We start from the raw sequence: 14,251 nt of genomic DNA, 5'->3' as shown, positions 1-14,251 counted from the left end.
TTAGTTCGGACTTCCGCAAACAACAATCGCCGAGGTAAAGTCGTGCATAAGGCAAATCGTTTGTGATTATTTGTACTATTTAAGTTTTAACCACAAAAACTCATGTTTTTCTTTGTCCTTTTTTGCACTTGCCCGAGCGAACAAATAGATTATAAAATAGCTTGCCCGAACCCAACTTTTACTTGCCAGGGGCAATCGGACAACCGTTAATGTTGAGCCCTGCTTACTCTCAATGCATGTGTGTATGTAAATACCCATGCAAGAAAAGTTTAAGAAGGGGTTTATTGATGTTATTTGTTCATTCACACAAAATCTTGTAAAGCAAGCATTTTAATAGAAAATATGATACCAACTTGAAGTGTAGATGCGGAGAACACAATCTTCATGTGCAATGAACAACCTTTCGTCAGCCACTCAACTTATCGTTGGGCATGGCTGGTGCGGTGGTATCAGTTAGTTATGTAGTATTTCATGGCTAGTTAATTGCAGTGTTGTTGTGTTTTCCTGCAGTCGACCAAGTTGTTGGACCTCCAGACCCAGTTAGAGTCTAAGACAGAAGAGTGCAGTCTGCTCTCAACCACCGTGGACAACCTGAAAACCACAGTGACAGAACAGGCACAGAAGATTGACACCTACATACAGAGGATTAAAGATGTATGTATTGTCTCTGTTCTTGAGTCTAGACTTTAATTTAGACCATGACACACAGAAATAAACCCTGTACCATATAGATACCAATTTTGACGCATTAGTCCTATAGATAGTTAAATTTAATTAAATACCTTTATGACTAAATTCAAGTTTTAAAGGCTTCATTTCCAACCCTTAGATACTGATGAGCAGCAAACAGCATAAAACCTGAACAGAATGTGAGTTATTCGCAGGCTGTTCTGGTTGTATGCTGGTTGCAAAAGTCATTTCACTTTGCCTCTAAGTGGGAAAGGGTTAAACGATGAAGGCCTTGTTTCATTAAATCTCAAACACTCCCGTGGCCTGTTTTATCAAAGATCGTACAATAATTTTAAAGTTATGACTAAATTTTTTAATATTAAATTTGGTCAATTATGATTAGTATGGGCCGTAAATAATGGACATGCGTAAAGGAAAGTATGCTATATTAATTTATCAAAGATGGTAATGTTTTACATTCGTACTTTCGGGGAAATGTAATTCAATATATAAATGCTCTTAATTGTTTGATCAAATGCATCTTTGGAACGATCATGTGTCATTGGTTATTCATTGAAAACTTGGTTTAAATGATTATTAAGGTAGACTGCTACGAACAGATAATCAAAAGAGGTAAGGCTAGTTTCATGCTTTTTTTTTCTGTCTGAAACTAAGTAGAAACTTAAATTAATAAATGACAAAGGAGCTTTTGCTAAAGACAAAGACGACATTTTCTGTTGAATTGCAAGTAAAAAATAATTTTCAAACTGTGAAGTATAGGTTGCCATTGCAGATGTCTTTGCAGAATATGGTGAACTCGTAAAATGGAAATGATTTTGGAATTGTCTTCATTTATCTGTTAATAATCAATAAAATTTGGTGCCAATTTTCCAAAATTAACTGTCATACAAATAGAAAATTATTACAACTCAGAGATGAAAACAGCTCTAAACTGATGTAGACTTAGCCATTTTAATTCATTCAGTGATTTAAAACATCTCGTCTATTTCTATTCAGATTCAAGAAAGTAACAGCCAGGGTGAGGAGCAGTATAAACAAGAGATCCAGGCCAGAATCAGGCTGGCTGACCTGTATAAGGTAAGAGATCCAGGCCAGAATCAGACTGGCTGACCTGTATAAGGTAAGAGATCCAGGCCAGAATCAGACTGGCTGACCTGAATAAGGTAAGAGATCCAGGCCAGAATCAGGCTGGATGACCTGTATAAGGTAAGAGATCCAGGCCAGAATCAGGCTGGCTGACCTGTATAAGGTAAGAGATCCAGGCCAGAATCAGGCTGGCTGACCTGTATAAGGTAAGAGATCCAGGCCAGAATCAGGCTGGCTTACCTGTATAAGGTAAGAGATCCAGGCCAGAATAAGGCTGGCTGACCTGTATAAGGTAAGAGATCCAGGCCAGAATAAGACTGGCTGACCTGTATAAGGTAAGAGATCCAGGCCAGAATCAGACTGGCTGACCTGTATAAGGTAAGAGATCCAGGCCAGAATCAGGCTGACTGACCTGTATAAGGTAAGAGATCCAGACCAGAATCAGACTGGCTGACCTGTATAAGGTAAGAGATCCAGGCCAGAATCAGGCTGGCTGACCTGTAATAGGTAAGAGATCCAGGCCAGAATCAGACTGGCTGACCTGTATAAGGTAAGAGATCCAGGCCAGAATCAGGCTGGCTGACCTGTATAAGGTAAGAGATCCAGGCCAGAATCAGACTGGCTGACCTGTATATGGTAAAAGATCCAGGCCAGAATCAGGCTTGCTGACCTGTATAAGGTAAGAGATCCAGGCCAGAATCAGACTGGCTGACCTGTATAAGGTAAGAGATCCAGGCCAGAATCAGACTGGCTGACCTGTATAAGGTAAGAGATCCAGGCCAGAATCAGACTGGCTGACCTGTATATGGTAAGAGATCCAGGCCAGAATCAGACTGGCTGACCTGTATAAGGTAAGAGATCCAGGCCAGAATCAGACTGGCTGACCTGAATAAGGTAAGAGATCCAGGCCAGAATCAGGCTGGCTGAACTGTATAAGGTAAGAGATCCAGGCCAGAATCAGACTGGCTGACCTATATAAGGTAAGAGATCCAGGCCAGAATCAGACTGGCTGACCTGTGTAAGGTAAGAGATCCAGGCCAGAATCAGGCTGGCTGACCTGTATAAGGTAAGAGATCCAGGCCAGAATCAGGCTGGCTGACCTGTATAAGGTAAGAGATCCAGGCCAGAATCAGACTGGCTGACCTGTATAAGGTAAAAGATCCAGGGCAGAATCAGACTGGCTGACCTGTATAAGGTAAGAGATCTAGGCCAGAATCAGGCTTGCTGACCTGTATAAGGTAAGAGATCCAGGCCAGAATCAGACTGGCTGACCTGTATAAGGTAAAAGATCCAGGGCAGAATCAGACTGGCTGACCTGTATAAGGTAAGAGATCTAGGCCAGAATCAGGCTTGCTGACCTGTGTAAGGTAAGAGATCCAGGCCAGAATCAGGCTGGCTGACCTGTATAAGGTAAGTGATCCAGGCCAGAATTAGACTGGCTGACCTGTGTAAGGTAAGAGATCTAGGCCAGAATCAGACTGGCTGACCTGTATAAGGTAAGAGATCCAGGCCAGAATCAGACTGGCTGACCTGTATAAGGTAAGAGATCCAGGCCAGAATCAGGCTGGCTTACCTGTATAAGGTAAGAGATCCAGGCCAGAATCAGACTGGCTGACCTGTATAAGGTAAGAGATCCAGGCCAGAATCAGGCTGGCTGACCTGTATAAGGTAAGAGATCCAGGCCAGAATCAGACTGGCTGACCTGTATAAGGTACTTGAGCACTGTAATGAGAAGTACAACTTCTATTGTTGTAATAAGGAATGTCGCGAGGTGATGATGATGGCAATGTGTTGGCGGCGGTGGTGGAGGAAATTATTCTTCTGATGGATATGATGATGCAAAAGTGATGATAATGCTGATGATGATAAGGATGAGTAGGATGATAAATGATAGTGTGATAAAACTTGATAAATATATTCATCAGCATAGTGACTTGTGCCGTTGGCTATTTTGGTCGGTTTTTCCTTACTATTGCATGTTAATTTCGCTAACCTCATTGCTAAATGCTCATGATGAGCTTTTGTTATCATGTTTGTTGTCAACATTCACCTTGTTAACATGAAACTAAGTCAAAACTAATCTATTGTTACTTTAAGACGTCAGCTGACGAGGCGGAGACCAAATCCTCAGAACTTCTGGGTGCTGTCCAGGAACTGCAGACTCTACTCAAGGAGGCAGCGCAAGGTACTATGGGAGGAGTTAGCTGACCTAGATCTGGTACTATGGGAGGAGTTAGCTGACCTAGATCTGGTACTATGGGAGGAGTTAGCTGACCTAGATCTGGTACTATGGGAGGAGTTAGCTGACCTAGATCTGGTACTATGGGAGGAGTTAGCTGACCTAGATCTGGTACTATGGGAGGAGTTAGCTGACCTAGATCTGGTACTATGGGAGGAGTTAGCTGACCTAGATCTGGTACTATGGGAGGAGTTAGCTGACCTAGATCTGGTACAATGGGAGGAGTTAGCTGACCTAGATCTGGTACTATGGGAGGAGTTAGCTGACCTAGATCTGGTACTATGGGAGGAGTTAGCTGACCTAGATCTGGTACTATGGGAGGAGTTAGCTGACCTAGATCTGGTACTATGGGAGGAGTTAGCTGACCTAGATCTGGTACTATGGGAGGAGTTAGCTGACCTAGATCTGGTACTATGGGAGGAGTTAGCTGACCTAAATCTGGTACAATGGGAGGAGTTAGCTGACCTAGATCTGGTACTATGGGAGGAGTTAGCTGACCTAGATCTGGTACTATGGGAGGAGTTAGCTGACCTAGATCTGGTACTATGGGAGGAGTTAGCTGACCTAGATCTGGTACTATGAGAGGAGTTAGCTGACCTAAATCTGGTACAATGGGAGGAGTTAGCTGACCTAGATCTTGTACTATGGGAGGAGTTAGCTGACCTAGATCTGGTACAATGGGAGGAGTTAGCTGACCTAGATCTGGTACTATTGGAGGAGTAAGCTGACCTAGATCTGGTACTATGGGAGGAGTTAGCTGACCTAGATATGGTACTATGGGAGGAGTTAGCTGACCCAGATCTGGTACGATGGGAGGAGTCAGCTGACCTAGATCTGGTTGTAAAATTGGCTTGACAGGGGTAGCAGTTGAGGGCCCCTACTGCACCCAGACTAACTTTACCATGTGCATGAGATACTTTGATGTAGTGGATCTATGCTTAAGTCTAAGTACAAGTTCAAGCCCCAACTATGCCCTTAACTACTTCTGGCATGTATGAGATGCACATAGTGTACGTTGTTGACATTTTACTGAAGCAGATTTTCATTTTCCAATTTTCTTGTAATTTATGCCCAGCTTACGAAGTAAACATACTCAAACTGGCAAGTTTTCGTACCGTTTTATACCCCTGGACTTTAAAGTGGGTAGACATATGACTAAGTTTTTACAGTAAACTGCATGGGTGGTGCAGTGTATTTGGAGCTTCACATCTGGCATTTCTTGGCCTCTGACACCATTCATTTTCTGACCCTTTGCTTGTAGATTTGTGGCCTGATATTGCTTCATCAGTTAGGAACTTTTCGCGCAGTCTGGTCAGCAGCTATCCTGTCCACAAATGAGACTACCAAAACCTTGTGTTGCTATATAGCAGACAGGGTACCTCTTGACCAGACTGTTTGGATGCCAGGGCTGGTCTGGAGCTATGCTTGTGAAATATGACAAAAGACTCATTTTCTCATGATGCAGATCGTATTATAATGGATACAGCTTGTGTGTCATTAGTCAGAATATATGTTTCTCAGAATTAATATTTGGTTTTTCATGAATATACAGCAGTGACCCTTTGCAAATGTCTTCAAATTAAATAATATTATGTATTATTTTGTAGCTCACACAGACATGGAGAATGAGAAAAATGAAGAAATTGAAAAGCTACAGGAGACCTTTGCAGAAAAAGGTAGCCCTACATTATGTGCAATGGTTATATATTAATACAATACCAGTTATCATGGCAAAATATTTCGCTCAACAACAACAACCTCTTTCAGCTATTTTATAAATATTAGCTTGATAATCAAGCAAGTTGTCATATTTATATGAAAACTTGGGACCAACAAAATTGCATATTTTGTCTAAAGGGAACTGAAAATCCTTGCATGCCCATGTTCAAAATCGTCCAATGAAGGGCTTGATGGGTTGAGCCAATTTCAATGCTATGATGAATTCATGGTTTCTATTGCAGACAGTAAAATTGAGAGTCTTGAACAGGAGCTGGTGAATGCCAACAATCTATTGTCCACCGTGAGGAATAAGAGTAAGCTTGTTTGGTTAATTTAAATTTTCACCATTTAAGAAGTTTAAAATAACAGGAATAGTCTAATCTGTTTGTCCCTGTTGCAGATGCAAGCGAGGAAATGGTGGAAATAGAGATGCATTGCATTTTCTGTTTGACAAATATTTCTTAGAGAACATTATTGTCGTTCCTAACCATCTCAATTCTTAATGATTTTGATAAGCCTCGCTTTGGAAAAATGGTGTTTCATGCATGGGTGAAAAGTGTCGTTCCAGATTAGCCTCTGCAGTCTGCACAGGCTAGTCAGGTATAACACTTTCTGCCTATACTATAATTTTTCGACTTCTTTTGAACGAAACATATCATGAAATCATTAAGTGTTGTCCCTGATTAGCCTGTGCTGACTGTACAGTCTCATCTGGGACGATACTTTACACACATGCATTAAGCCCAGTTTTCGCAAAATGAGGCTCAAGTATATTCCACTGTGTCCTGCTGCAGGTGCCAGTGAGGAGATGGTGGAGACAATGTTCCCCACTGCAGCCGCCACCAGCCGCCTGCTCAGGTCGGGCATGACGCTGACAGAGATCTACAACGAGTACGTACAGGTCACGGACGCACTGCAGGTGGAGAAGGATGAGAACAAGAGGCTGAACCTATACCTCGACCAGATACTCAGGGTATGGGGAAGTCAATTTGAGTCGAGCTCTGGGAAATGTGACCAGATACTCAGGGTATGGGGAAGTCAATTTGAGTCGAGCTCTGGGAAATGTGACCAGATACTCAGGGTATGGGGAAGTCAATTTGAGTCGAGCTCTGGGAAATGTGACCAGATACTCAGGGTATGGGGAAGTCAATTTGAGTCGAGCTCTGGGAAATGTGACCAGATACTCAGGGTATGGGGAAGTCAATTTGAGTTGAGCTCTGGGAAATGTGACCAGATACTCAGGGTATGGGGAAGTCAATATGAGTTGAGCTCTGGGAAATGTGACCAGATACTCAGGGTATGGGGAAGTCAATATGAGTCGAGCTCTGGGAAATGTGACCAGATACTCAGGGTATGGGGAAGTCAATATGAGTCAAGCTCTGGGAAATGTGACCAGATACTCAGGGTATGGGGAAGTCAATATGAGTCGAGCTCTGGGAAATGTGACCAGATACTAAGGGTATGGGGAAGTCAAGTTGAGTCAAGCTCTGGGAAATGTGACCAGATACTCAGGGTATGGGGAAGTCAATATGAGTCGAGCTCTGGGAAATGTCGGCGTAAAGCATGTGTGTTAAGTGTCAGCCCACATTAGCCTGTGCAATCAGGGACTTGCTAAAATGCTTCATTAAAAACGGAAAATACCATAAAAGCGGAAAATGTCTTTTTTGCTTAGCCTTTGCGGTTCTGCAAGTAATTAGAGAGTGGTAAACAGACTTTGCCATAGTGGTCTGTGTGTCTGTAAGTATTTGTTGACTGTCATTTGTGTTTATGGTCTTTTAAAGCTCTAGTACCCATCTCTATGAAAAATAACCTTAAAAATTGCATGCATGTTTTCTTATGACAGTATAAAATACTTATGCCCCCTTTTCAATTTTCTTTAACAACTTGCTACTTACTGGAATATTCAATGGGTAATTGATCAATCTTGGGTTAACCTCTAGTTATCTCTGAATTGACAATATTTATGTATATGTTTGATCTGTAAAGAAGCCAGTCTGAAATTCTTTACTCAAATTATAGGTTTTTAAAAATCTCTTGATAAACTTCTGAGGAAAATTATGAACAGTTTGGCATTTTGGGGAGGTAAAATTGTCAAAACAGGTGAAATAGCATTTCTTGTTCAAGATCAGTTGGAGGTAACAAGTGCATGATTTAAAAGAGTTTTTCTAAGAAGTCGATGTGTTATAAGGTCCAATATGTAAGTGGGAAACAAGCCCTTCTTAAACAGGCAGCCCTTTTTGTCTCTTTGGTGGATTTTTAACCATCCTAGGAAACTCAATAAAAATGCCTTTATGGACCAATCAGAGCACTTGAAATATTGTGCTTAATTTAAATACCACATGCACTGTCTTTCCCAACTATTTCACATATTTTACTATTCTGATGCCATTGTCATATTTGCCTACCAGGAAATCGAGGACAAAGCCCCCCGGTTGAAGAAGCAGAAAGAGGACTACGAGATTGCTCTCCGCAGCATTGACCAGATGACCAGGCAGCTGGACGCAGCATTGCTGGTACAGTATAGAGAGTTGTATAGGCTGTTTGACCAGGCAGCTGGACGCAGCATTGCTGGTACAGTATATAGCGTTGTATAGGCTGTTGTACACAGAGCACAATATGTTAGCAATTGATCAACAAGTTTTGTTTTACTGAGATTGCTATGCATTCCAATCCATTTGAGCCTTGAATTGGGGAAAATAAGCTTGAAGGTAAAGAAAAACACATGGTTTTATATTCTGATATTGATACTAGGTTCATCTTTAGCCAACTTTCACATTTAGCCCATGATCACTGGGATATAAGCGATCCGTTAACATTTGGCGCAGTAGACACAGCCCATTGGCCTATTTCCCTCACAGGTACCCATTTATACTCCTTTGTGGAGAGGAGCAAGCATGGGAATAATTTTTTTCTCAGAAACATTCTGTGGTGAGATTTAAACCAGGGACCTTCCAATTCCTAGACCAGCATCCTCCCAATAGACCACTGTCCCGCCTAAACTGGACTACCGTTAATTAGGGACCTCCTTTAAACAAAAAAGTCCATTAAAGCGGAAAGTGATATCTCAGATTAGCCTGCCCAGTTAACAAAGAGCTCAGCCTATTTATTACTCGACATGTATTATGTTCATTGCTTGTGTCCTATGAGCATGTCATTATTTTGGATATACTTTTTTTGGTAGACAATAAATCTGAATTTAGTGTCTGACTAAAAGCATTTGTTGGCTTATTAAAGATATGTTGGTTGATTGATATTGGTTATTGACTATACAAATGTTTGATGTTCTTAGTCATACATTGTTTAGTTGTGGACATACAAGCCTTGTTCTGGCAAAAATGGGCTTCATGTGCATGCATGTAAAGTGTCACCCCAGAGTAGCCTGTGATGTCTGCATTGGCTAATAAGGGACCACACTTTTTGCTTTACATTGTGTTTTTTTCACGGTGTGGTTTTTCACCATTTTGGGAATGTGGCCAGGGTCCCTTTGGATTAGGAAAAAGCAAATGGGAATATTTAGGTCTCATTTGGAACAAAAATATACTTTTTTCATTGGGAATGGGAATTTTAAGGGGAAAAAAATTGCTTTATGATAAAAGAAGTTGTTAAGGAAGTCTCTTTGAAACGAAAATAGACGGAAAATGTTTTCCTGGATTTCGGTCTGCACAGGCTAATCTGGGAAGACCCTTTATGCTCATGCCTTAAGCCCAGTTTTCCCAGAACAAGGCTCATATTGTACTGACTTGATTCAGGAGCGCCAGACCTTGCGTACTGAGGCAGATGAGAACCATAGAAAGGCGGCACATCTCGTGAAAGAAAACTCCAAATTTGAACAGACCATAAGGGATCTTTCCCAACAGGTTTGTTCGACCATCTGTTGTAAGCAATATGAATTCAGCTATAACAAAGATTTCCTCATAACATCATCATTTCATTGGTATTTACTTTAGAACAAGGCACAACATCTTGACCTTAAGAGTCTATGTAGTATTGCCAGCACTTTTATGCTATCCCCTTATACAAGTACTTGTGCCATGTTTTTCCTTGTTTTCCTTGTCAAACTCATAACTCAAATCTGTATGACCTGCTGAACACCTTTTAACTGAATCCTCCTTTAAGTGTCCATTAAAACTTTCATACGCGTTTGTAAATTGTGTAGCAAATTGCTTATTTAGCAGTTAAAGTAAAACAAAGGTATGCTAATCTATAAAAATATAGCTATAACAAAAAATATAGTTTATCTTTATTAAATTTTGACCATTGCTCATCAGCAAAAACAAAACAAGACTGGTATAATAATTTGAAAATCTGGGCACAGTCTTATCATTGAAGACCCTTTTCGCTTTTATGGAACTTTTTAATGAAGTCCCTTGTAAACAAAAAATCCGTCTATGTGGAAAGTTTCGTCCCTGATAAGTTTGTGCACTTTTCACAGGCTAAACTTGGCAAAACTTCACGCACATGCTTTAAGCCCCATTTTTCCATAACGTGTCTCTCATAAATTTTAATCTTCCTTCAGGTGAAGTATCTGGTAAAGGAGGTAGAGGAGCTCCGTGGAGGCCGTGTGGTGAGAGATGAAGACGTGTCCTCCACTGAGATCAGCAGCTCTTCCTCCATCATATCTGGAAGGCTTGTCAGCTTCAGGTGTGGTTTTTAATCTTTTTATTTGGGTTTGATTGCAATTTAAAGCCTAAGGCTTATTGAAACACTCGAGCCTGTTTCCTGGGTAGAACTTGTACTAAATTTATTTTGGGGAGATGACAGTGGAGATCGAACCCTTACTTCCAGTGGCTAGGCAGATACCATATCCACTACACTGTGGCGACCTCAAAGTTTTATGTATGTGATCTGCATACCGATTTTAGCAGAAAAACATGCTTCAAAGCCACACTTATAAGAATGTCAAATTGTACACCTGAATCAATGTAATATATTGTTATAATTTCACTGTCTTACATATACCTTTGAGGAACAGTTGCTATTTTTATGCCCCCTTTCGAAGAAAAGGGGGTATATAGTTTTCGCACTGTCCGTCAGTCTGTCACACTTTTCGTGTCAGCTCTCTAATTCAAATAGTTTTCATCCGATCTTTACCAAACTTGGTCAGAAGTTGTATCTAGACAATATCTAGGTCAAGTTCGAATATGGGTCATGCCGGTTCAAAAACTAGGTCATGGGGTCACTTAGAGCATTTCGTTTTTAGCATGGTGTCCGCTCTCTAAATGAAGTAGTTTTCATCTGATCTTTACCAAACCTGGTCAGAAGTTGTATCAAGACAATATCTAGGTCAAGGCGAATATGGGTCATGCTGGGTCGAAAACTAGGTTACGGGGTCACTAAGTGCATTTCAAGGATTTAGCATGGTGTCTGCTCTCTAGTTTATGTGGCTTTCTGATTTATTTTGATATTCTAAGACATTTTTATGCCTTCGAAGGAGGGCGTATAGTGATCGGACCGTCTGTCTGTCCATCTGTCCGTCACACTGCGTTTAGATTTAGAAAAATGCTCATAATTTCTATGTCGCTTCAGATAGCAATTTCATATTTGGCATGCATGTGTATATGGACAAGGCCTTTGCATACGCACACAAATTATGACACCTGTGACCTTGACCTTGAACTTACGGTCCGCGTTTAGGTTTCGAAATCTGCGTTTAGGTTTCGAAAAAAGCTCATATCTTCTACCAAGCGTTTATAGGGGGCATAAGTCATCCTATGATGACAGCTCTTGTTCTAAATTACATTTGACTTTTGAATATACTTTTAATCATTTTAATAACATTTATTCCCTGTTCTGTAGGAACATAGATGAGCTGCAGGAACAGAATCAGAAGCTACTGTCAGTCATACGGGAACTCTCTGCCAAGCAGGAGCAGGAGGAAAGCATGGCCATTGACTCCAGGTACATGGGGCTTTGTTCACCAATATGAGCCTTGCATGGCCATTGAATCCAGGTACATGGGGCTTTGTTCACCAATATGGGCCTTGCATGGCCATTGACTCCAGGTAAATGGGGCTTTGTTCACCAATATGAGCCTTGCATGGCCATTGACTCCAGGTACATGGGGCTTTGTTGATTAATATGGGCCTTGCATGGCCATTGACTCCAGGTACATGGGGCTTTGTTCACCAATATGAGCCTTGCATGGCCATTGACTCCAGGTACATGGGGCTTTGTTGACCAATATGAGCCTTGCATGGCCATTGACTCCAGGTACATGGGGCTTTGTTCACCAATATGGGCCTTGCATGGCCATTGACTCCAGGTACATGGGGCTTTGTTGACCAATATGGGCCTTGCATGGCCATTGACTCCAGGTACATGGGGCTTTGTTCACCAATATGAGACTTGCATGGCCATTGACTCCAGGTACATTGGGCTTTGTTCACCAATATGGGCCTTGCATGGCCATTGACTCCAGGTACATGGGGCTTTGTTCACCAATATGGGCCTTGCATGGCCATTGACTCCAGGTACATGGGGCTTTGTTCACCAATATGGGCCTTGCATGGCAATTGACTCCAGGTACATGGGGCTTTGTTCACCAATATGGGCCTTGCATGGCCATTGACTCAAGGTACATTGGGCTTTGTTCACCAATATGGGCCTTGCATGGCCATTGACTCCAGGTACATGGGGCTTTGTTCACCAATATGGGCCTTGCATGGCCATTGACTCCAGGTTCATGGGGCTTTGTTCACCAATATGAGCCTTGCATGGCTATTGACTCCAAATACATGGGGCTTTGTTCACCAATATGAGCCTTGCATGGCTATTGACTCCAAATACATGGTGCTTTGTTCACCAATCTGGGCCTTGCTGTGGGAAAACAGGGTTAAAGGCATGCGCGAAAAGTGTCATCCCAGATTAGCCTGGATTATCAGGGACACGTTTTACCGCCTTAACAGAAATTTTGCAAAGAGGAGACATAGTATATACTAAAGTGTTTATAAATCGCAAAGTGTCGTCCCTGATAAGCCTGTGTGGACTGCACATGCTTATGTGGGAAACACTTGCATTATGCTCAGATTTCCCCAGTACTAGGTTCATATGTATTATAATACGTGAGCTTGTTTGGATTATCAATTATTTACCATTTTATCAGTTTTAATTCTTTAAAATCAATTAAAAAATGCACTCATCTATTTGACTGCAAGATTGCTGGGTTGGAATGTTCACTCAATCTTCAAACAAATCCATTGATGATCAAGTGGCTTTCCTTGAAGACTGCTCTATTATGTGGCAATTATGTGATATTTTGTCTCTTCTATGTTTGGTGACTTTGCAAATATACATGGCTCAATTATTAATTTCAGGACTCGAGAGTTGAAGGAGCAACTAGAGGAGGCCAACGAGGAGTTATCACGACTGAAAGAGTCACGACTGCAGCAGACAGAAATGGTAATACTACAATAACAGCTCTTGTTCTTTCAAAATAATAACAAAATGTTATTTTTTCGAAATTAAATATAATGTGTATGTAATATATATTTTGATGCTGCTTTTACTCATCTTAATTGATAAATCTATTTGTTCTCCACGTTGTTGCCATTAAGGGTTTGACTACATTTTCAATAAAGTGTTTAAATCCATTTTAAAAGTAATAAATGAAGTAAAACTAAATTGATCATTTGATTGTTTTGATATATGCTCCTTAAACAAAATTGAGTTTGGCTCTGTGGACATGTATGTTTATGTTTATTATATGAAACTTTGGTAATTATGTGTTAATATTTAATTGAATACATTTCAGATTGAGAGCATTGTGAGACAGAGAGACATGTACAGGATACTGCTGCAACAGGCTAATGTTGAAGAGGTAAGAGCATTGTGAGACAGAGAGACATGTACAGGATACTGCTGCAACAGGCTAATGCTGAAGAGGTAAGAGCATTGTGAGACAGAGAGACATGTACAGGATACTGCTGCAACAGACTAATGCTGAAGAGGTAAGAGCATTGTGAGACAGAGAGACATGTACAGGATACTGCTGCAACAGACTAATGCTGAAGAGGTAAGAGCATTGTGAGACAGAGAGACATGTACAGGATACTGCTGCAACAGGCTAATGCTGAAGAGGTAAGAACATTTTGAGACAGAGAGACATGTACAGGATACTGCTGCAACTGGCTAATGCTGAAGAGGTAAGAGCATTGTGAGACAGAGAGACATGTACAGGATACTGCTGCAACAGGCTAATGCTGAAGAGGTAAGAGCATTGTGAGACAGAGAGACATGTACAGGATACTGCTGCAACAGGCTAATGCTGAAGAGGTAAGAGCATTGTGAGACAGAGAGACATGTACAGGATACTGCTGCAACAGACTAATGCTGAAGAGGTAAGAACATTGTGAGACAGAGAGACATGTACAGGATACTGCTGCAACAGGCTAATGCTGAAGAGGTAAGAGCATTGTGAGACAGAGAGACATGTACAGGATACTGCTGCAACTGGCTAATGCTGAAGAGGTAAGAGCATTGTGAGACAGAGAGACATGTACAGGATACTGCTGCAACTGG

The 14,251-nt window shown here is 41.3% G+C and overlaps 1 protein-coding gene across 1 annotated transcript in view; it reads left to right on the top strand.

The window, feature by feature from the left end:
• Positions 1 to 14,251, top strand: part of LOC127861476 (nucleoprotein TPR-like) — a 139,975-nt gene that overhangs the window by 27,377 nt on the left and 98,347 nt on the right. The window contains exons 7-18 of the mRNA XM_052399975.1: positions 511 to 654; positions 1,687 to 1,767; positions 3,874 to 3,961; positions 5,623 to 5,691; positions 5,977 to 6,048; positions 6,529 to 6,707; positions 8,143 to 8,247; positions 9,484 to 9,591; positions 10,251 to 10,375; positions 11,531 to 11,632; positions 13,048 to 13,132; positions 13,485 to 13,550. Of these exons, the coding sequence (XP_052255935.1) occupies positions 511 to 654; positions 1,687 to 1,767; positions 3,874 to 3,961; positions 5,623 to 5,691; positions 5,977 to 6,048; positions 6,529 to 6,707; positions 8,143 to 8,247; positions 9,484 to 9,591; positions 10,251 to 10,375; positions 11,531 to 11,632; positions 13,048 to 13,132; positions 13,485 to 13,550 (1,224 nt within the window). The remainder of the gene's footprint in view (positions 1 to 510; positions 655 to 1,686; positions 1,768 to 3,873; positions 3,962 to 5,622; positions 5,692 to 5,976; positions 6,049 to 6,528; positions 6,708 to 8,142; positions 8,248 to 9,483; positions 9,592 to 10,250; positions 10,376 to 11,530; positions 11,633 to 13,047; positions 13,133 to 13,484; positions 13,551 to 14,251) is intronic.

This window comes from Dreissena polymorpha, chromosome 16 (assembly GCF_020536995.1).
Source record: "Dreissena polymorpha isolate Duluth1 chromosome 16, UMN_Dpol_1.0, whole genome shotgun sequence".
NCBI classification, from domain to species: Eukaryota; Metazoa; Mollusca; class Bivalvia; order Myida; family Dreissenidae; genus Dreissena; species Dreissena polymorpha.
This window is presented reverse-complemented; position numbering and strand designations above follow the sequence as displayed.